Below are 22,804 nucleotides of genomic sequence, written 5' to 3'. Positions count from 1 at the left end.
CACACCCTGCCAAGCCAGAGAGTAATGTGGTATGTTCTATTTTAAGAACATAATCCACTAAGAAACACAGACATCTAAAAAAAGGAATCTATGTTTATAGGCAACATGCAAGCCACAATTCTAGTCCTACCCCTGCCTTTCCAAAATTTCTCTTTTTAACAATGTCAATTCCAAAACGTAAACAACAGTAATTCTCAATGAAATGCTCTGGTGCGAGTTGTGAATTTTTTCCTCCTAAGAAAAAATATCTTTGGATACATCACTTTTCAGAGAGGAAAACCTTCAAGTTGAACTACGTTGATTGACTTTTCCAAAATACACACTTTTTAGAAAGTGGTAAAAAATTAAGCAATAAAGTATCAGAAGAAGCACCTTCTCCTATTTACTCAAATGTGCATATTCTTTCTGCAAGACCCTCAAAGCAATAACTGCATGTTACCAGGCTGAAGCAGTGCCTCTTCCTACTCACTGCATTCACTTTAAATACGTATCTTTCATTCAGTCTCCGGAAGGATTCAAAACACTATAACACAAACCACGGATTATTGAACTTCAGTTCATTGGTTTCCTCTGAGAAGCTCAAAAAAACTTCTAACATTTGGCCGGGCGCGGTGGCTCACGCCTGTAATCCCAGCACTTTGGGAGGCCAAGGCGGGTTGATCACCTGAGGTCAGGGGTTCGAGACCATCCTGGCCAACATGATGAAACCTCGTCTCTACTAAAAATACAAAAAATTAGCTGGTCATGGTGGTGGGTGCCTGTAATCCCAGCTACTTGGGAGGCTGAGAAAGGACAATGGCGTGAAACCGAGAGGCAGAGGTTGTGGTGAGCCGAGATCGCATCACTGCACTCCAGCCTGGGCAACAGAGTAAGACTCCATCTCAAAAAATTAATTAATTAATTAATTAATTAAAATAAAAACTTTAAAAATTCAACATATCAACTAAATTAACAATGGGCACAGCTTTTATAGACAGAAGAAACAGAAAATCAGTTAGCTGACAGCAACTTCTACTTCTGCTACAGCACTAAGCACATGTGAGTCATGCAGACATTTTACATCGTGTTTCCCATCTCTCACTACACCTGACATCACACCTCTATGGTTTTGATGGTCTAGAATTATCAACCTTATTGGCAACTCCTATTAAATCTTTTTCTGATAACATAAGGCATAAAGATGAAAAGAGATAAAATGTATGGCTTCTCCCAAAAGTTCTCTTTCTCTTAGGAAAATAGAAGATACTAAAGACCTTAAAGCAACCTTCCCTGCCAATTTCCATCACTATCATTGGATTGGTCTCCTGGGATGCAGTCTTCAAATCGCCAGTAGGTTAACAGCGGTCAGGGCTGCCTGGCACTATGCCTAGCGTGTGGTAGCTGCTGAATGCATGCTGACAAAACTGACGAAGAGAAAGAACAAAGTTCATTTTTCAGATAGGGATCCTCAACCTTCAGTTTTTTTGTTTGTTTGTTTTGTTTTGTTTTTTAAGACAGGAGTCTTACTCTGCCACCCAGACTAGAGTGCAATGGCACAGTCTCAGCTCACCGCAACCTCCACCTCCCGGGTTCAAATGAGTCTCCTGCCTCAGCCTCCTGAGTAGCTGGGATTACAGGCTCCTGCCATCACGTCCAGCAAATTTTTGTATTTTTAGTAGAGATGAGGTTTTACCAGGTTGGCCAGGCTGGTCTTGAACTCCTGACCTCAGGTTTTCTGCCTGCCTTGGCCTCCCAAAGTGCTGAGATTACAGGTGTAAGCCATCATGCCCAGCGACCTTCTAATAAAACTCTGTATTCTCTCAGTAGGCAACAAGTGCAGAAAGACAGATACATAGAATCATGCTCTGTATGTACCTTCTAGACATAGCAGCCCTGCCCTGGTTATTGGCTGAATCATGATGATTTTTTTTCCCTGAGTCTTTTCTACGCTATTTCTTGTGGGAAAACCTAGGGAGACTGAAGATTAACCTAACATCTCAGCTTGTAGGTATTTTTTTTTTTTCTTCTTTTTGGAGATGGAGTCTTACTCTGTCACCCAGGCCAGAGTCCAGTGGCACGATCTCGGCTCACTGCAACCTCCGCCTCCTGGGTTGAAGTGATTCTCCTGCCTCAGCCTCCCGAGTAGCTGGGATTACAGGCATGCACCGCCATGCCTGGCTAATTTTTGTATTTTTAGTAGACCTTGCCATGTTGACCAGGCTGGTCTCGAACCCCTGACCTCAGGTGATCTGCCCACCTCGGCCTCTCAAAGTGCTGGAATTTACAGGCAAGCTTGAAGAGTAAAATAAGCTGTGTGTTCTCACTCCTCACTGCATACCAGAAAGATACATTCGCTTCCTATCAGATGAAATGCTGACCATAACCAGGAGATTTTTGAGGCACTTCATCAAATCATACAAAAGGGAAATAATATTTCTTGGCGGGTTAATAGGGAATAATCACTGAGGGCAGCAAAGTACCGATTTTAAAAGAAAACATCCTTATTCAGCCAAGGTTGAGCTGCCCAGGGCAATATTTCAAATTAACTACACACATTTCCTAAAATTAATTGTCATAACCAACTGCTATTGTTTGACACCTTTGCTGACGAAGATCAGCTAAATGTATTTCGACCTGAAAGTCAGGAGGCCACCACTGCCATTTTCCACACCAAGAGAAATGTTCTTGGAGCAAACACTCCACGTGTATCCACCAGCTGATTCTTTTCCAGATTACAAAGGGAGGTTGTTTACTTTCGAAAGAACAAATTGCTCAGCCATGATTGTTAATTATTTGAGTCAACAGTAGTACAAGAGTGCAAGTGAAATATCTTCCTAATCAAAACAAAAGCTGTCTAAATTCTCCAGAGTTTTTATTGGAAACTACCCTCAGTGCAAGAGAATGAAAATAAAATAAACTGATATACAACAAACACTAAGAATATCTGAAAATATGTTTAAACGTACATTTGGGGCTAAATGTTCTTTTCTCGATCTGCTTTTAATGTCCTTTCAGAACAGTATGAAACAAAAACAAAACTTAAAAATTCATAAGTGCTAAAATAAAACAGTTATTTAAAAATAGATAAGAATACATAAATTCAGAAAAATTCACCATAGGAAAATATAGACAGAGAAGCTTTCCTATATTCAGCAAACAGTGACCAAATACCTATTATATGCCAGACTCAAGGTACTGGAGTGTTCTTCACTATGTCTAAGAACTCAAAAGAAGGTTGTCGTGTAGTTATAACAGAGACCATATGGTCTGCAAGGCCCACAATCTTTTCTTTTTTTTTTTAGACTGAGTCTCGCTCTGTCGCCCATGCTGGAGTGCGGTAGCGCCATCTGGGCTCACTGCAACCTCTGCCTCCTGGGTTCAAGCGATTCTCCTGTCTCAGCCTCCTGAGTAGCTGGGATCACAGGCGCCCGCCACCACGCCCAGCTAATTTTTGTTTTTTTAGTAGACATGGCATTTCACCATGTTGGTTAGGCTGGTCTCAAACTCCTAACCTCATGATCCGCCCGCCTCGGCCTCCCAAAGTGCTGGGATTACAGGCATGAGCCACTGCACCCAGCCAAGACCTACAATATTTTCTATCTGGCCCTTTGCAGAAAACATTTGCTAATGCCTGTTCTAAATCAAGATGTATCTAAAGGAGAACCATTGGGTTTATTCAAAATTTGTCCAAACAGTGTTGGACTGCCATGTACTCAGTTATGGAATAGTCAGTGGATATCCTGAAGAGAGCCCTGACCCCCTAACCCCTGAGTCAGAGACGTCAGATTCATGCCCAGCCTCACCATTTACCTGACACATGGCTTTGTTAGTTCAGATAACCCCCTTCCTGTCTAGGGTTTCTCATCTGTCAAATGGGAGAACTTGCCCACATTACAAGATGTTAAAGTGTTTTGGTCACTGTAAATGCACAACCTCGAAGTGAATGTACTAGAAAGCTATCACTGAATGTGTACTTGCACATGTGCCAAGTACCATGCAAGGGCTTCCTTTGTGTTATTGTATTTCATCCACATCTAACAGGGTATCGCCCTGTTAGAGGAGTACGACTACAGTCTTCCTTTTACAGATAAAGGAACCACAGCTCAGACAGGTTAAGGGATTTGCTTGTTGTCACACAGCAAGTAGTTAATCTGAGAATCACGCCCAGGATTTTCAGGCTCCAGAGCTTATGCTATGAACTATGGAGAGCACTGATTCTAAAACTCTGACTCACTGAGTGGTATCCACCAAATCTATCCACTTCATTGAATAAAAGGCCTACTGGAATTGTTTGAGACAAACGCCGGTGTGGGCCTACCACAGGCGTGGTACAAACTGTGTGACAGCCTCCGTCATGTGCTACAGGTTATGAATTGCCCATAAAATAAACTTTAATGCTTTATCCATACAGGCAAGTGAAAGGGAGCCCCAAGCAATGATACTGTAATGTTACCTTGACAGATGCCAGGATCAATTTCAAATTAATAAGTAACCCATAAAAAAATGGCTCAATCACTGGGTGTGGTGGCTCACGCCTGTAATCCCAGCACTTTGGGAGGCCGAGGCAGGCGGATCATGAGGTCAGGAGTTCGAGACCATCCTGGCTAACATGGTGAAACCCTGTCTCTACTAAAAAATACAAAAAATTAGCAGGGCGTGGTGGCAGGTGCCTGTAATCCCAGCTACTTGGGAGGCTGAGGCAGGAGAATGGCGGGAACCCGAGAGGCAGAGCTTGCAGTGAGCCAAGATCACGCCACTGCACTCCAGCCTGGGCGACAGAGCGAGACTCCATCTCAAAAAAGAAAAAAAGAAAAAGGACTGATGAGCTTTATCAGATTAGAGGGTGATAAAGAGACAATACCAAAATACAAAGTGTGATCCAGGATTGGATCCTGGTGTGGGGGTAAATAAAAAAAAAATGCTAGAGGTCACTTTGCAAAAACTGGCAAATTTTGAAAATAAAGTTTATATTAGGTAATAGTATTGTATCAATGTCAAATTTCCTGAATTTTTTAAACACTTTTGAGACTAAAGTAATAAAAAGGGGCATGATACCTGCAACTTATTTTTAGAAGGTTCAGAAAAAAATATTAAAAATTGTACATCTGTATATAATATAGACATATAAATTATATAACATACGTCAAGCAATATGAGAAACGTTAACAATTAGTGAAGAGAAAACAAAAACTCTTTGTGTACTACTCTTGCAACTCTTTTGTAAGTTTAAAATTATTTTAAAACAAAAACGTAAAATATCTGAAACTTTGCTACATGGGAAAATGCTTATGCTAAAGTGAGTAAAAACATTAGGATACAAAAGTCCATTGTAGAATGATATCACAAGAATAGGGGTAGCTTTTATAGGAGTGACTATAGAGGTTAAAAAAAAAAAAAAAAGAAAAAAAGAGAATGAGTGTAGTTTAAAATATACATATTCGGAGGAAATAAGTCTAAATGTTACCAGTGGCACATCATTTCTGAGTGGTAAAATTAGGATTGAGTTTTCTTTTCTTCTTTTTATACTTTTTTACGTCTACATTTCTATAATAAGTATGCATTATTTTCATAATCAGGAAAAATGAAGTATTAGAGGGAAATTATACATTTTTACGAATTAAATATTCATAAAAATCTGATTCAGTTTTCAAACAATTTTATGTACTAGCTTGATAGTGGAATTTGAAGATAAGCCCTAGATAAAATTTTATCTAAGCCCTAGATAAAATCCTGTTTACAGCAGCAATACCAAATTGGTAAATTTTACAACACATTAGAAATTATTTTCCATTCAAGCCTCAGAAGAGTAGGGGTGAACTACAGGTCTGGTGTAAGAAACAGCTGGCACACCAATATTCAGCAGAATTTTTTCAAGATTGTCAATTGACAACAAAAATAATTGTGCCTGCATTCAAGAACCCATTCTTCTAATTCATCTCTTATAGTGACTTCTTTTTTTTTTTTTTGAGATGGAGTCTCACTCTGTTGCCCAGGCTGTAGTGCAGTGGCGTGATCTCGGCTTACTGCAATATCTGCCTCCTGGGTTCAAGGGATTCTCCTGCCTCAGCCTCCCAAGTAGCTGGGATTACAGGCATGCACCACCACACTCAGCTAGTTTTTGTCTTTCTAGTAGAGATGGGGTTTCACCATGTTGGCCAGGGTGATCTCGAACTCTTGACCTTAGGTGATCCACTTGCCTTGGCCTCCCAATGTGCTAGGATTACAGGCATGAACCATGACACCGGGCGTATGGAGACATTTTAAAAACCCATTGCTGGTTCTGAAAATTAGAATACTACATGGTGTGTGTATATGCATGTGCGTGTTTATAATTTTTTTTTGTGAACTATTGGAGTCAGTTGCAGACATAATGCACCATTATTCCTAATACTTCAGGGTACATTTCCTAAAAACAAAGACTTTTTCCACCTAACCACAGTCTAGCCTCAAAATCTTGCAATTAACATTGATAGAATTCTACCATCTAAACCACAGACCTCATGCAAATTTCAATCTTGGTCCCAATGATTTTCTTACCAATAAAATGATCCAATCCAGGCTTCCATGTCTCATGTCTCTAGTCTCCTTCAATTTGGGGGACTTTCTTGGTCTTTCCTTGTCTTTCATGACTTTTACTTATTTATTTATTTGAGATGGGGTCTCACCATATTGCCTAGGCTAGCCTCAAACTCCTGGCCTCAAGGGATCCTCCCACTTCAGTTTCCCAAGTAGCTAGGATTATAGGCGCGAGCTATTATGCCCAGCTAATCTGGGGCTTCTAAAGATTATTGATAAGTTATTTTGTTGAACATCCCGCAATTTGGGGTTATCTGATATTTCCTCATGATTAGATCCAACTTAAGCATTTGTGCAGGAATATCACAGAAGCGATGCTGTGTTTTTCTTTGTGCATCTCATCGAATGGTGCACAATGCCAATCTGTCCAATTACTGATGGTGTTAGACTTGATTATTTGATAAGGGTGGTATCTGCCAAGTTTCTCTACTGCCAGGTTACTATATTCCCTTTGCCATCAATATGTATTTTGTGGGAAGACACATGCAGCTGTGTAAGTATCCTGATGGGACGATATAATCATTAAAAAAGGTATACTAAGTAGCAATCAATGTTCAGCCTCTAGAAAAAAACTAACAGAATTTCATAATAAGTTAGTTAGTTACATTTAAGAACTATACTATCCCGGAAACACTTTTTCAGAACTTTCCCAAAGGGAAATCCCATAATGTAGTCACTGCAGTTTGCCAAAGGTAACTCTAATGTTTATCTGCAAAGTCACAGAAGTGGTGACATTTAGATGTGCAACCTTTAATCCCTGGGGAAACTTTGAAAAATAAATATGATTTGCCCTCTAGATATATCCTTGGAGCTGGCTTTCTTGACCTATCTGAACTTTCTTGTTTGTTCTCTTAACAAAAGGCTTTTAACTGAGATAAAACAACAAGCTAGGCTAACCCTGGCTTGAGTCTGGATCACACACAAAGTGATCCAAAGAGTGTCAAGTGTCCATGTAAAACACCCTATAAAAGCTGTATCAGCCATGGCAATTCTCAGCTCAGGTCATGCAGCTCACTTCAAGTGTCCCAGTTGAGAGGGTGTCCAGGAACTCCCCAGAGAGAACAACCTGTAGTCTTTTTACTTAAGCTTCTTATTTCCTAAAAGCTTTGTGTTTTTCTGAAAACACAAGACCAGCAATGACGCATTCTTGCTCAGAACAGCAACTGTCATTAAGATGGACTTGCAGATAGAGGCTTCAGGGCTTCGCACTAAAGACTCATTCTGTGTTTTGGAATTTATGATTATTACAAAAGAAATTGCAGAATCAATTGTAATTTTCCTTTCTTATACCTGGCAAGCACAATGGTAGAAACCTTTCCTAAGGCAATGCTTAACAGTTTGGGCTTGGTGCTGTGTGAAATATAAAAATAAAATATAAAATATAAAAATAAACAGTGATGCTTGTCTCCTCTCTCTCATTGCCTCAGGTTTCCATTTTCTAATTGAATGATTCTCTTTAGAGAATCAAAATGGTCACATGCAAAGTTAACCAAGTAAGAAGGGGAGAAAGCAGGCTAGGTAGGCCAGAGGAGAAGGGGCATTTGGGGTATCAACCAAGGTGGAGCTGGGGCAGAAGTCAGGGGACAAAGAATGCCAGCCGACAGAGTAGCCTGAGTTTTGGCTACTCCCCAAGGTGGGTTATCTGGGCATGCAGGCTGCATTTGAAGGGCAAGATCATGTGGACAGATTGTGGCTCCAAGTGGTTCAGACACCTCTATAGCATTTATACCCTATGAACACTGCTCCCTCAAACAAGACACTACGCCAGCACCCAAGGATTACTACACCTAACTCCAAATCTCACTCAAACCAATGGCTTCTTCATCTACCCCCATCCTTGCAACAAATCCTTAGCACAATTCTCAGAGATGCTAGAGGGCAGAGATAAGTAATTCCTTTAAAGTCTGCCTTTAGTTTCTCTTCCTTTCCCATGCATGACACTATAAGCAAATTCTATCATCCACACGATTCTGGAAAGTCCCAAGCTTAGCAGCAGGCAGTTTTTTGAGACTTTTGATAGATCAGGGACCGCTCCATTCTGATGGGCCCCTTGCCAGCCTCAGCCACAGAGCTGGTCCAAAGAGAGCCCGCCATCCCTAGCAACAGTGGGCAGTTTGACTTTGGGTTATGAGAGGCTCTTTTTGTCCTCGTGGCCGAGTCCTAAGGAAAGTGATGAAGATTTAGAATTTCTTACTTTCTCTGCCACTTCTTTCTCCCTCTCCTCCCCCTCATTTTTGCCCACATCAACAGTTTTCTTTACATTGGAATGTAGTTAAGATTCTATATTTTACCAACAAGCTTAAGCAGGTACTTCCCTAGGTTTAGGGTTATACTGGTTCAGAGAAAAACTTTGAGAAGGAAAAACTGGAAATTCCAATAAAATGAGTTAATAGTATGAACTACTAATAACTCACCTTTCACTGTTTCCCTAACACTATCTGCACTATCTATAAACATGAAATGGTGAGAAAATCACAGATAACCAAATGTTTGACTTAGAATGATTTACTGATCTTGTACATATATAAAAAAGTCCTATGAAGACTATATAAGGTTAGTTAATAACACAGTGATGGGCAGAGCACAGGCATCTCCCAAATTACCCCCAGGTTCCTATCACTCAATAATACTTCTTAAGTCTGAGGGAATTTTATAGACATAATTTTAGCTGAAACTTACCCACAAGAAACAATGGCAGTGCTAAGTAATTAGAAAATACGCCCATTTTCTATGTATCAGGGCATAGAACAATCATTGCACAGAAAGATTCTTAAATGAAAAATAATTGATCTTCACTGAAAGATAACTGAAAGAAGGAGGAGTTACAGAGGACATGTATCCATCCAAGTGACCAAGCATAGAGAGGGAGAAAGTGAACTGAGCTGTGAACTGTCAAAGATGTCAATAAGATAGACTACATCCTGGGAGCCATGAGTAGAGGTGGCCCCTCAGTAAGTGGCAGGCTTTCCAAAGTCACAGAAGATCTTTACCAATTTAAAAAAGTGAAAAGCTATATTCCTGTTAGTCATTTCCTAGAGAGGAGAAGATAACATTTGGGACCTCGCTAAAGCAGCCATAAGAATTTTATGTTTATCCCCTTTTACATCTCTAATAGTAACTATTACTGAGTACCTATCAGATTCTCTAAACATTGAGTTGAACTATATGAAATTCCTAATATTTGACCATTTGACCTATAAAAATGGCAATTTCAGATGGGTTCTACCAATTCTTTTTTTTTTTTTTTTTTTTTTTAAACAGAGTCTTGCTCTGTCATCCAGGCTGGAGTGCAGTGGCATAATCTGGGCTCCCTGCAGCCTATGCCTCCTGAGTTCAAGTGATTCTCCTGCCTCAGCCTCCCACATAGCTGACACTACAGGCACGTACCACCACGCCTGGCTAATTTTTGTATTTTTTTAGTAGAGTCAGGGTTTCACCACATTGGCCAGGCTGGTCTTGAACTCCTGACTTCAAGTGATCCACCCGCCTCGGCCTCCCAAAGTGCTGGAATTACAGGCATGAGCTACTGCACCTGGCCTCTGATTTCTAATTCGAACCTTGCAAGATGGTTATTATTACACCCAGTTACAGACGAAAAAAACAGAAATGTAAAGAGGAAGAGTAGCATACTCAAGGTCATGAAGACATCAAAAGTGCCATGTTCTGACGGGTCTCATGGACCCCAAAGCCAAAGGTCAGGCGCCTCTATGGTACAGCATGGAGTCATCTGAGTTAAACATGTATTAAGCAGAACACAGAGCTTCAATCATCCCAGTGAGCCTACTAAGTTTTAAAACAGATTTTCTGCCACTATCCAGCTTATCACAATTGACCAACTTATACTTTTCTCAGTCCTCTGGTCTACAAAAATGAGAGGATTTGACTGAAGAATTGATGAGGCTCTTTTTTCATCTTCTAAAATATGAGTCATCATAAATAAACAGAGATTTTAAAATTTAGTTCCTAAAACTTTTTAGTTTTTAAATTTACTTTTTAAAATTCTTTTTAAAATAGTCATTGTTCTTTGGAAACTACCCAAACAATATAAAATAGTTTAAAGTAGAAAGAGAAGAGAAGGTCTCCCCCTCCCGTAATTTTAGCGGTCTGTCTGCATTTGGAATTTTGCCATACACAAGCATGTGACCTTGAACCATTCCCGTAGGTTCCCTGAGACTGCGTTTGAGTGCAGAATGGGACTGGATGATGTTGGCTCCGCTTCCTCTCAGGGGAAGATGAATGTATGAGAGTAGGTGAAAGTGTTTCCACTACGGGTTTCGGGCTAGGTTGTCAGTACCGCTCTGCTAGGAGTCATGGTCACAGGCTTCCCTCTCTGGAGTTTTCCAGGATGCCCCTCGGGTGGGGATGGCCGCCAACCTTCTTCCTCTCCTGGGTCTCACGATTACTTAGCAAGCAGCCTCCCATGAATGAGTCAGGACAATAAGGGTTGGGAATCTTGAGCTAATCAAGTGACATTAGCAAAACGGAAATAGCTGCCTGATTATGATTTAACCAAAGTAAAAATTCTTATAAAACTATCTCTGAATCATGTTTGCATCATTCCTGATAATCAGACCAGGCGGAAGCCAGTGCATGCGAGTGGCCACGAGGACTCACTCTGTTGCAGCTCCACCTCCAGCTCACTTGTGCCCCAAAGACACAGGTTCTGCAAAGCAGATGGGCCATGTGGAAGCTGTTGTTTCCTCAGTGACTCCTGGCTCTCCTTCCTTGTCCTCATCGCAGGGTTTTAGAGTTAAGAATCCAATAAGCAAATGCACACGTCATTTAATCTCAGAGCTGACAGAGGCCCACAAGATTGCCTAGAAATTTACACCCCAGAACATGAACATGAAAACAGCTGAAGGTTCTGCCCCATCAAGAATACGGAAGGGTTTAAATTAACCACATTAACAAGCCACAAGAATGACATGGAGTGGCCTCAACACACTAAAAACGAACCTGTCTCACGATCAAAGGATATTTCTCTTCTGTTCCTGGGACAAACAAATGTTTTGAAGTCAACTAACAGGCATACAGAAATGAAAATTAATATCTGTAGTTTTCAAAATACGTTTTGCAGGTCAGCTCATTTGATGTTGAATGGTTGGGAGCAGAATTTCTGTTTATTGAAAACAGCATGTGCCAGCCATGTCGGACTTGTTACTGAACTTAATTCTTAACAGCAGCGGCTAATCCTAGGTATTACTGGCCCTATTTTGCAGTTTACAAAACCAAGGTTTTGACAGGTGGAATAACTCAGTGGTTCATTCTGGCCTCCCTACCTCTGCTGGGCTCTTTCCCTACAACCTCTTCTCTTTAGAGACCTTTGTTCTTGGTGCATATGTGAATTACACTGGGCTTCAGAAAATAAAACATTTTGCAAATTAAGTCAAGGTGACACTGAAAAATGTTAGCTCCCTTCCTACATTAGGGTCTCGTTTCTTTACTGTAAGATCCTTCCATAGCGAACAGTCCCACATTCTCCCAACCAAGGGTTAATTATCTCTGGCACCTTGTTAACCCAGAGGTGTGGCAAACCAAGAAAGTTCTCTTTTAAGAAAGCTCCAGGCCGCGTGTGGCGGCTCATGCCTATAATCCCAACACTTTGGGAGGCCGAGGCAGGAGGATCACTTGAGGCCAGCAGTTCGAGACCAGTCTGGGCAACATGGCAAGACTCTCTCTCTACAAAAAAAAAATTAAAAATTAGCCAGGTGTGGTGGCACACACCTGTGGTCCCAGCTACTCGGGAGGATGAGGTGGGAGGATCACTTGAGCCTGGGGGAGGTGGAAGCTGCAGTGAGCTGTGTTGGCGCCACTGCACTCCAGCCTGGGCAACAGAAGGAGACCGTGTCTCAAAAAAAATTATCTAATTTTTTTTTTAAAGCTCCAATTTTGCCCTCACTAGAGAAAACCTCAGACCCACCACTAGAGCAGAGATTCCTGTATCATCTCATTATTTGCATGATATTAGCATGCTGTGTTACCAATCCCATTGTCATTCCCCTCAGCAACTACCACCACCCATACCCCTTATTTTCATGCTATTCAGTTGCCTTCTTAAAGGGAGAAGTACAGAAGCCTCATCAGGAAAACAGAAAAATAACAGAAAAACAAAATCAGCCAAGTGAAATCTGTTGGAGACTTTGTCCTCCTTAACCAACCTATCATGAAAGTTTACTTAACTAAGATATAAATCCCAAAAGGATTATACATTCCATGTTCTGTAATTCTATCTGCCCCAAGTTCTAATGATACTCAAAATTATCGTCTTACCAAAAAAAAAAAAAAAAAAAAAAAAAAGAGAGAGAGAGTTTGGAATATAAGCAAATACAACTCTAAACCCAATATGGGAAATTCTTACTGGCTAAATGCTCACTTGCCTAAAAGCCACACAAATTGTATTTCAATCACTGCTGCCTATCATTATTCTTAAAAGATTTTGTCAAAATGAAAGTGTCAAAATTTAAATAGACAAACCTCCAAGTTTCATGTTTGTTTTTAATGACAAATATAAAAATAAATTTTAAGGCAGCACAACTACCTTACCTACTTCAGCAGATTAAGGAATTGTCCACATAAAGGAAACTGTTGATCAGAAATTCCATTAGAAAGACAACACCAAAAAAAAAAAAGAACCTCTAGGAGATGTCTAGGAAGCCTAGGCACCTTGCATTAATCTAAGCAAAGCTCAGAAGTATGCAAATTAAAGTACAAACCATTCAGTTTTAACCAGCATTTTCAGAGAAATTTTCATTAATACTAGTAAACAGAAACACAAAGCAATATCTGAAAGAAAGCTGAGACCTTGATACTTTTTGTCTCTCACAATATTAGCTTACAGCTTAGCAACAGCCAGGGCGGAGGAGGAAATTCCTCTGTTCACACCCACCCACCATTGATGCCTTTTTTAAGAGGACTGTGCACAATGCATTTAAAAAAATCTATTGTTGGGTGAAGGAAACTCAGATGTTTTCTTCTCCTGGCTAATAATGGATTCAATTGCCTTGAAGTCAATAAACTCCTCGGTGGGAAATACCAAGCAGCAGTCAAACAGGAATAGAGTAAGTAATGCACCAGCCAGCCCATGTGTTTGAAACCTACATTCTAGAAGGCCTTTCAATAGTGAAATACTTCATTCAGCAAACCTTTTCAATTTCACTTTATTTGTAACTTTACAAAGTTTTCTTAATTATCATTGCTGGAAAAATGAGAGTATTTCAATGTTTGAGATTCAAATAATCTAAATATGAAGTCCTTAATTGAGAGATCAGCCATGATAGCACTGTTCTCCCAAAACAGACTGGAACCTGGCATCCCACTCTCGGTAATCTGCCCAGAGTTGGAGAAAGCTAACTCCTTCGTTAGTTCGATAAAACAGACTAACGTTAGAATGACATTCTCCTTCCCCATTCTCTATCTTCCCAGTGCAAAGAAAGTCAGGTCATACTTATTATTTTCTATTATCTGATAAAACCAAATGAAGAGCTCTCTCTTTCCTTGATCATGAGTCTCTAGAACTGAATACTCTCTTTGCTAAAACTATCATAATCTGAAAAGGAGGTAAAATAGGAAAGGCATAATAGGGACCATGAATACCTGCAAAAACTGCAGCAAACAGATACTAAAGAGTATCTGTGGTCATGCACACGTATGTTTATTGCGGCACTATTCACAATTGCAAAGACCTGGAATCAACCCAAATGTCCATCAGTGACAGACTGGATTAAGAAAATGTGGCACATATACACCATGGAATACTATGCAGCCATAAAAAAGGATGAGTTTGTGTCCTTTGTAGGGACATGGATGCAGCTGGAAACCATCATTCTTAGCAAACTATCACAAGAACAGAAAACCAAACACCACATGTTCTCACTCATAGGTGGGAACTGAACAATGAGATCACTTGGACTCGGGAAGGGGGACATCACACACGGGGCCTATCATGGGGAGGGGGGAGGGGGAGGGATTGCATTGGGAATTATACCTGATGTAAAGGACGAGTTGATGGGTGCTGATGAGTTGATGGGTGCAGCACACCAACATGGCACAAGTATACATATGTAACAAACCTGCACGTTATGCACATGTACCCTAGAACTTAAAGTATAATAATAATAAATAAAATAAAAAATATGTAAAATAAAATGATTAAAGAAATAAAAAAAAAGACAAGAACAATATATTAAAAATAGCCAAAATGTTGGTGGGCAATATGTTATCTCCTTTATATTTTAGTACTGAGTTCTAACCGTGTGCCAAGCTGTTTCAATCTTTATCTACATTTTTTTTTTTTAAGAGACAATGTCTTGGTCTCTTCCCCAGGCTAGAGTGCAATAGTGTGATCACACCTCATTGCCGCCTTAGAACTACTGGGCTCAAGGGATCTTCCCACCTCAGCCTCCCAAGCAGCTAGGACTACAGGTGTGCACCACCATGACCAGTTAAGTTTTTAAATTGTTTTTAGAGACAAGGTCTCACTATGCTGCCCAGGCTGCTCTAGAACTTCTGGGTTCAAGTAATCCTCCTGCCTTAGCCTCCCAAAGTGCTGGGATTACAGGCATGAGTCACCATGCCCATCTTTTACCTACATTTACTCACTTAATCCTCTCAACAACTCTATGAGGTAAGTACTATTATCTGCATTTGACAGATGAGGACACTAAAGCTTACACAGGTTCAATAATTCACTCAAAGCGACAAGGATAGGAAGTCACAAAGCCAGGATTTGAGCTTGGGCTTCCTAACTCTGCTTTAAGTCCATACTCTCTCTAAGCCATCCTCTTCCAAAAACTCCACGCCAGCCATTTTGCAAATCTACACCTACGCTCATAGGATACATCTTGAACTGGTGTCTCATACACCTTTTGCGCCATGATTTACTTTTTCATGTATCTGTTCTTTGCATCTTTGCTAGGGATAGTGAACTTCTTGAAAGTAGAGAACTGGGGAATTCTTTTGATGCCTGGAGGACCTCATAGATGGATTAACCTCTCAAAAACAAGGGCAAGACAAAAGGTGGAAGCAACCCACGTATCGAATGAATGAATGGATATACAAAATGTGGCATGTAAACACAATGGGACATTACTCAATTTTTTTAAAGGAAGGACATTGTGACACATGCTATAACATGGATAAACACTGAGGACATTATGCTAAGTGAAATAAGCCAGTCACAGAAAGACAAATATGTGATTTCACTTATATGAGGTTACTAGAGTAGACAACCTCATAGAGACAGAAAGTAGAATGGTGGTTGCCAAGAGCTGGGGAAGGTGGAAGAAGGAAGGGATAGTTATTGTTAAATGCGTATAGTTTCAGTTTTGCAAGTTGAAAGAATTCTGTGAATGGATGGTGGTGATGGTTGCACAATAATGTGAATGTACTTAATACCACAAAACTGGACACTAAAAAATGGTTTAGAAGGTACATTTTACATTTTATGTATTTACCACAATTAAAAAACTGGGCAGGCACGATGGCTCACACCTATGACCCCATACTCTGGAACATCAAGGTGGAAGAATCACTCGAGCTCAGGAGTTTGAGACCAGCCTGGACAACATGGTGAGACCCTGTCTACAGAAAATTTAAAAATTAGCCAGGCATTGTGGTGCACACCTGTGGTCCCAGCCTCTCAGGAGGATGAGGTGGAAGTATCGCTTAGGCTCAGGAGATCAAGGTTGTAATAAACCACGATTGCACCACTGCACTGTAGCCTGGTGACAGAGTGAGACCTTGTCTCTAAATAAATAATGATAAATAAATAAATAATAAATAACAGACAAAAAAGGACAACAACCAGAATAAATGTCTACAGAAATGTCTTAATGTCTACAGCCATGCCTCTGTGGGGCCGTCAGCCTGCTGTCACGGAAGTGCAGGAAGCTGGCCGTCCACCAGAAAGTCATCCCGCTGGTATGACACCAAAGCTCACTGACAGGGACAAGCCATTCAACACTGTCACCATTGCGTTTCCACAGCCTTGCAACCTGCAGGTCACCCCAGAACAAACCCTTTCTGAGAGCTGTGAAAGCAAGAGGAAACATCAAACTCCAAGGAAGTATGTCTTTAAGACCTCAACCTCTTCCTGCCTCATAGGCTGGTCCTGTAGAGGGCCCCGATATCTGGTGCTCAGTGCCAGAGGACAAGTCCAGGCATCCATCATTTCCCTTATCATGGGGCCACCGAGGTCCCAAAAATAACGAATGAGGGGTCGTTTCCACCTTGGAAATGTGCCAAGTCCACATCAAATTGCAAAGGAAACAATACTGAGAAGTGTGACAGCTTGGGATTCCTGCGATGACAGAGGTGGGATGATGAAGGAACTGCCCCAGTTCCGGGGCCAGAGAGCTGCTGTGGCAGTAGGAAGCAGTTCAACCCATATCCTTCTCTTCAAATCACAGTCCTGTGGCGTCTGCTGAGGACATACCACTAACTATACAGGCTTGAACTCCTGGCTTCAATCAATCCTCGCATCTCAGCCTTCCAATATTCTGGGATTACAGGTGTGAGCCATTATTCCTGGACTCACCTGAGCCCTCAAACACTTTCTGAGCCAATTCACTACTAGCTGCCTAGGACCCAATGTGTTCCAGACCGAGGCTGGGCTAGGAGGTCAGACAGGAGAGGCACTTCCATCTTGGGAAGATGAGCACACACACTACTAGGGGACTCAAGTTGAATTTTCTCTTTAGCTTTCAAAAATCTCCTTCTATTAACATTTTTTATATCATAATCAATGTCGTCTTTTACTTCCACTCCCCCCTTCTCCTCCTTAAGTAGGCAGCCAGGCTTTTAACTCCTTGCTTCCGGGATCTCATATCAAGGAGGTAAGATTCTTCTAGGGTTTTGTAAACATCTAAGCCATCAACAAGATTTGCAAGGTGTTCTAGAAAGGCTCCTTGCCCCCTCCACCCCTGGGTGTTTCACTTTGGTCCCTGGAAGCTCCTAAGGGAACTGGCAAGGCTTCAAAGAAGAGAGGCCTCTCGCGTGATGACATTCTCCAGAATCTAGGCGGGCGCGGTGGCGGGCGCCTGTAGTCCCAGCTACTCCGGAGGCTGAGGCAGGAGAATGGCATAAACCCGGGAGGCGGAGCTTGCAGTGAGCTGAGATCCGGCCACTGCACTCCAGCCTGAGCGACAGAGCGAGACTCCGTCTCAAAAAAAAAAAAAAAAAAGAGAGAGGCCTCAGGCTCCAGGTTCCCAGACTTACCAAGGATTTCCTTGACCTGTCCCATGCCTGCATGAACTGGTAGACAGCCTCAAACTTGACCACGTGGACAGAAACAGTCAAAAGCTGTGGAGATGTGTTATGGGATGAATTGTGTGCACCCCTGACCCAACCCCTGCTCCACTTCCTATGTTGAAGTCCTAACCCCCAATACTTCCGAATGTGATGGTATTTGGAGACAGGGTCTTTAAAGAGGTAATTAAATTAAAATGAAGTCTTTAGAGCGGATGACTCTAATATGACTGGTGTTCTTGTAAGAAGAGGAAATTTGAGCCGGGCGCAGTGGCTCACACGTGTAATCCCAGCACTTTGGGAGGCTGACGTGGGCGGATCACTTGAGGTCAGGAGTTTAAGACCAGCCTGGCCAACATGGTGAAACCCTGTCTCTACTAAAAATACAAAAAAAAAAAAAAAAAAAAAAATTAGCTGGGCGTGGTGGTAAGCACCTGTAATTCCAACTACTCAGGAGGCTGAGGCAGGAGAATCACTTGAACCCAGGAGGCGGAGTTTGCAGTGAGCTGAGATCATGCCATTGCACTCCAGCCTGGGCGACAAGAGCAAAACTGTGTCTCCAAAAAAAAAAAAAAAAAAGAGGAAATTTGGATACAGAGGAGAGACAGCGTGAAGACACTGGGAGAAGACACCCATCTACAAGCCAAGACCTAGAACAGAACCTTTCCTCACAGCCCTCAGAAGCAACCAACCCTGCAAACACCTTGATCTTGGTCTTCTAGCCTCTGTCAATGGAAGAAAATGACAAGATAAATCTCAATCATTTTAGGAGATTTATTTGCCAAAGTTAAGAACACGCCTGGGAGACAGATCTATGCCTTTCTCCAAAAATAATTTTGAGGACTCCAAATTTAAAGGAGAAAAGGTGGGATATTGAGAAGCACACAGTTTTCACATAAACAAAAGGGGCAGAGGAAAAAATGTGGAGAATCTGCGTTTTACATAAGATAGCACAGACACAGTGGGGTAGGGGAACAATCAGATATGCATTTGAGTCTGGCAGGGCCTGGGTGACCACCTGTATAAGACAAGCTATCAATTTGCGTTGCCATGGTGAAGTTTTAACAGCTCACCAGGAATTTCCCTTTGGGCAAAATATGGGGAAGGCAGGTTATCTTTTCATCTTGTAGCCATCTTATTTAGGAACCAAAGAGGGGAGGCCAGTTTGCGTGACCCAGTTCTCATTTTGACTTTTCCCTTTGGCTAAATAGGTTTGGGGTCCCAACATTTAATTCCCTTTCAAAACTATATGAGAAAATAGATTTCTGTTGTTTAAACTACCCAGGCTGTGGTACTTTGCTATGGCAGCCCTAGCAAACTAAGATAACACATGTGCTAGAAATCACTGTTGAAACCATTGTAGACAGGTGTTGGATGGACCACATCCCACAACCAAGCACATTCTAAAACCTTAGGCCCTGCATGTAATCCTAGGGTGGGAGTGTCTAAAAATAATAGGTTACATTTTCTTATAGTGGGACAGATTGAAGGCTTGGAGATAAAATTAATTTACATAAGTTTTAAAATGCTATTTTTTATGTGGTACATATATACCATGGAATACTACGCAGCCATAGAAAGGAACAAGATCATGTCCTTTGCAGAGACATGAATAGAGCTCAAAGCCATTATCCTCAGCAAACTAATGCAGGAACAGAAAACCAAACACCGCATGTTCTCACTTATAAGTGGGAGCTGAACAATGAGAACACATGGACACAGCGAAGGGAACAATACACACTAGGGTCTCTTGGTAGGGGTAGGGAGGGAGAGCATCAGGATAAATAGCTAATGCATGTGGGGCTTAATACCTAGGTGATGGGTTGATAGGTGCAGCAAAGCACCATTGCACACGTTTACCTATGTAACAAACCTGTAGGTCCTGCACATGTATCCTGGAACTTAAAATAAAATTTTATTTAAATGCTATTTTTCTGTAAGGCTTTGTTTATGGACTGAGATTTATACCCCCAACCATAGAAAAAGGAGAGAGCAAGCTTAGTTTGTATTAAGCACTAAGAAGGCAGCATAATAAAAACAGGAATGATTAAGAGACTGTTTCTAACCACTAGCCTATAGGGATTCCAAGCCTGACTTTGCCACTAGCTGTGTACCCTTGCTCTAAACCCTTGTGTCTATTTCTTCATCTGTAACAAAAAATTATAATAATATTTGTCCAGCATGGTGGCTCACGTCTGTAATCCCAGCACTTTGGGAGGCCGAGGCAGGCAGATCACTTGAGGTCAGGAGTTTGAGACCAGCCTGGCCAACATGGTGAAACCCCGTCTGTACTAAAATACAAAAATTAGCCAGGCATGGTGGTGCGTACCTGTTGTACCAGATACTCGGGAGGCTGAGGCAGGGGAATCACTTGAACCCAGGAGACAAAGGTTGCAGTGAGTCGAGATCACACCACTACTCTCCACCCTGGGCAACAGGGTGAAACCCCATCTCAAGAAAGAAAGAAAGAAAGAAATATATATGTAAAAAATAATGGTATCTCTATCAAACATTGTTATGGGGATTAAATATGACAATCCACATATGACACTGGAAATAGGGCCTGACGTTCAGTCAACATTCATTATCAATAAGCAGCTTAAACTCACTTTTATAACAGAGTATCTGTGCTTATGGAAGATTAAACTCACTGAAAACACATAAAAATGTGTAGTTTTTTTCAAAGTTAAGTTACACCCTTCTGAACAAAACTTGATCACAATGCATGGATGAAAATGGGCCCATGTTAAAGGTTCAAGGTTTTATTAAATTGTACCCATACATTGTATTATGTCTTCCTCTGTTCACTCTGTCCTTGGTTTGGATGCATTCTTCATAAAGCTGTAGTAATTGTTAATTTGTATTTGTTCAAGTATTTGCAAGTTAGTTGTACAATGATTCTTGTTAGCATATTTCCAGGCAGGCTTTGAAAAGCATAACATGTGGCAAAGAGGGTTTAGTGGATCTTGCAAGAGGTGACACACATTATCACGCCCAAGAGGACCCTTGTGGAGTTCATGAGATGTGACAAGGTACTTTAGAGGGTGTGGGCTGGGAGTGGAGGTTACCTTAACGGGACAAAGGTCTCTAAGAAGACATACAAGCAGAGATTGCCTTTAAAATTAAGGAACTGCACATTCAGGGAAACAGACCTTCAGACAGCTTACAAGTAGCTTAACTTGTAAGCTTAACTTAATATTTAGAGTAAAAACTCCTGCTGTAATCCTAGCACTTTGGGAGGCTGAGGCAAGTGAATCACGAGGTCAGTAGATGGAGACCATCCTGGCCAACATGGCAAAATCCCGTCTCTGCTAAAAATACAAAAATTAGCTGGGCGTGGTGGTAGGCACCTGTATTCCCAGCTACTCAGGAGGCTGAGGCAGGAGAATCGCTCAAACCCGGGAGGCGGAGGTCGCAGTGAGCCGAGATCGCACCACTGCACTCCAGCCTGGGCACTAGAGCGAGACTCCATCTAAAACAAACAAACAAACAAAAACTCCTGGACCCATCGACCCGCTTTCCTCATGAGAGGTTATGGAGACAGCAGCTGTCTTAGCACCAGTTCTCACTCAGCACAGAAACAATGCAAGGGGGAAAAAATAGGGCCTGTGGGCCTGACCTTGACCAATTCATCTCACTTTTTCGTCTTCAAAACGGAATTAAAAACTATCCAAGGACCCCAAAGAGTAGTTGTGAGGTTAAAACAAAATTACCTGGCCCATCCCAGCACTTTGGGAGGCCAAGGTGGGCAGATTACTTGAGATCAGGAGTTCGAGACCAGCCTGGCCAACATGGTAAATATTAAAAATACAAATATTTGCTGGACATCGTGGTGCGCACCTGTAGTCTCAGCTACTTGGGAGGCCAAGCCAGCAGAATCACTTGAACACAGGAGGCGGAGGTTGCAGTGAGCTGAAATTGCACCACTGCATTCCAGCCTGGGCAACAGAGCAAGACTCATCTCAAAAAAAAAAAAAAAAAATTACCTGGCCCACAGAGGGCATTCAATCACAAATTACAATAACAAAAAGCCTAGTAGACCATCTTGCAGGCACCCTGATCTCTGATTTTCTTCCTCTCATTTATGTACCTTTAAGACTGATGTATTTTAAAAATTGTTTCTAACATTGATTTTCAAATACTTTTCTCAAGACAATTACTGTACTAAAAATCGATGACCAGGTGCCAAATCTTCCCTTTCTGAGCATAAATGATAATCCTTCATAGACACTGCTCTCATGATCCCCATCCCCAGTCATTCTCCATAGCTCCCTATTTTTCTAATGTATAGCCCTCTGGAGCAGATCAGATGGTGAGTGAAAAAACACAGGCTTCCCAGTCCTGGGAAGACACATTTCACTCTGGCCAGAAGCCGAGCACTCTGACTTTTTCTGCCCTAGCCTCTGAGTCCCAAGGCCAGGCTTGAATGTTCTGCAGCTGACCAGTCACTGCCCACACCTCCTTTCACATCCACAGCCCCACATTTCCTTTGCAAGGGAGAATGAAAGTTATGAAAAGATGATGCATAGAAATTGCAAAAGGATTTTATTTTTCTTGGAATGCCTTGGTCTTAAATCCAGTTTGGGTTCCAAAATTTGTCTAGAATAACCTATTTCAAGGATAATGTCCACAAAAAAGTAGTAGAAAATGATTATTCTAGTACAAACAACTAAAGAAAGCAGGAAGACATAATAGAACAACAACAAAAAACACCAACTCTGTTTTAGAATTCTGTACTTCAAGAAAGAGAATGTTAATTTAAGAGTAAAAACAAGATAGTAGACATTTTTGGCAACTCTCAAAGGGACTCTCACAACTGGATGAATGACAGGAGCTCTTTATTGGATATAATTTCACTTCAAAACATTTCCCATCAGCTGGGTACAGTGGCTCACACCTGTAATCCCAGCACTTTGGGAGGTCGAGACAGACGGATCACTTGAGGTCAGGAGTTCAAGACCAGCCTGGCCAACATGGTGAAACCCTGTCTCTACCCAAAATACAA

General features: G+C 41.5%; 1 protein-coding gene across 8 annotated transcripts in view; it reads right to left on the bottom strand.

The window, feature by feature from the left end:
* The window catches only part of PALM2AKAP2 (PALM2 and AKAP2 fusion), a 550,991-nt gene that overhangs the window by 89,470 nt on the left and 438,717 nt on the right, over positions 1 to 22,804 (bottom strand). The window contains exon 1 of one of the 8 annotated variants that reach the window (XM_073021831.1): positions 10,850 to 10,975. The exons of the other annotated variants lie outside the window; for them this stretch is intronic. Coding sequence (XP_072877932.1) covers positions 10,850 to 10,867 — 18 coding nt within the window. The 5' untranslated portion in view covers positions 10,868 to 10,975. Of the gene's footprint in view, positions 1 to 10,849; positions 10,976 to 22,804 lie in introns of those variants that run through there. 8 annotated transcript variants of the gene reach the window in all.

Source organism: Chlorocebus sabaeus, chromosome 12 (assembly GCF_047675955.1).
Source record: "Chlorocebus sabaeus isolate Y175 chromosome 12, mChlSab1.0.hap1, whole genome shotgun sequence".
Lineage (NCBI taxonomy): Eukaryota > Metazoa > Chordata > Mammalia > Primates > Cercopithecidae > Chlorocebus > Chlorocebus sabaeus.
The sequence above is the reverse complement of the archived record's forward strand: the minus strand, read 5'-3'. Positions and strand labels throughout refer to the sequence as shown.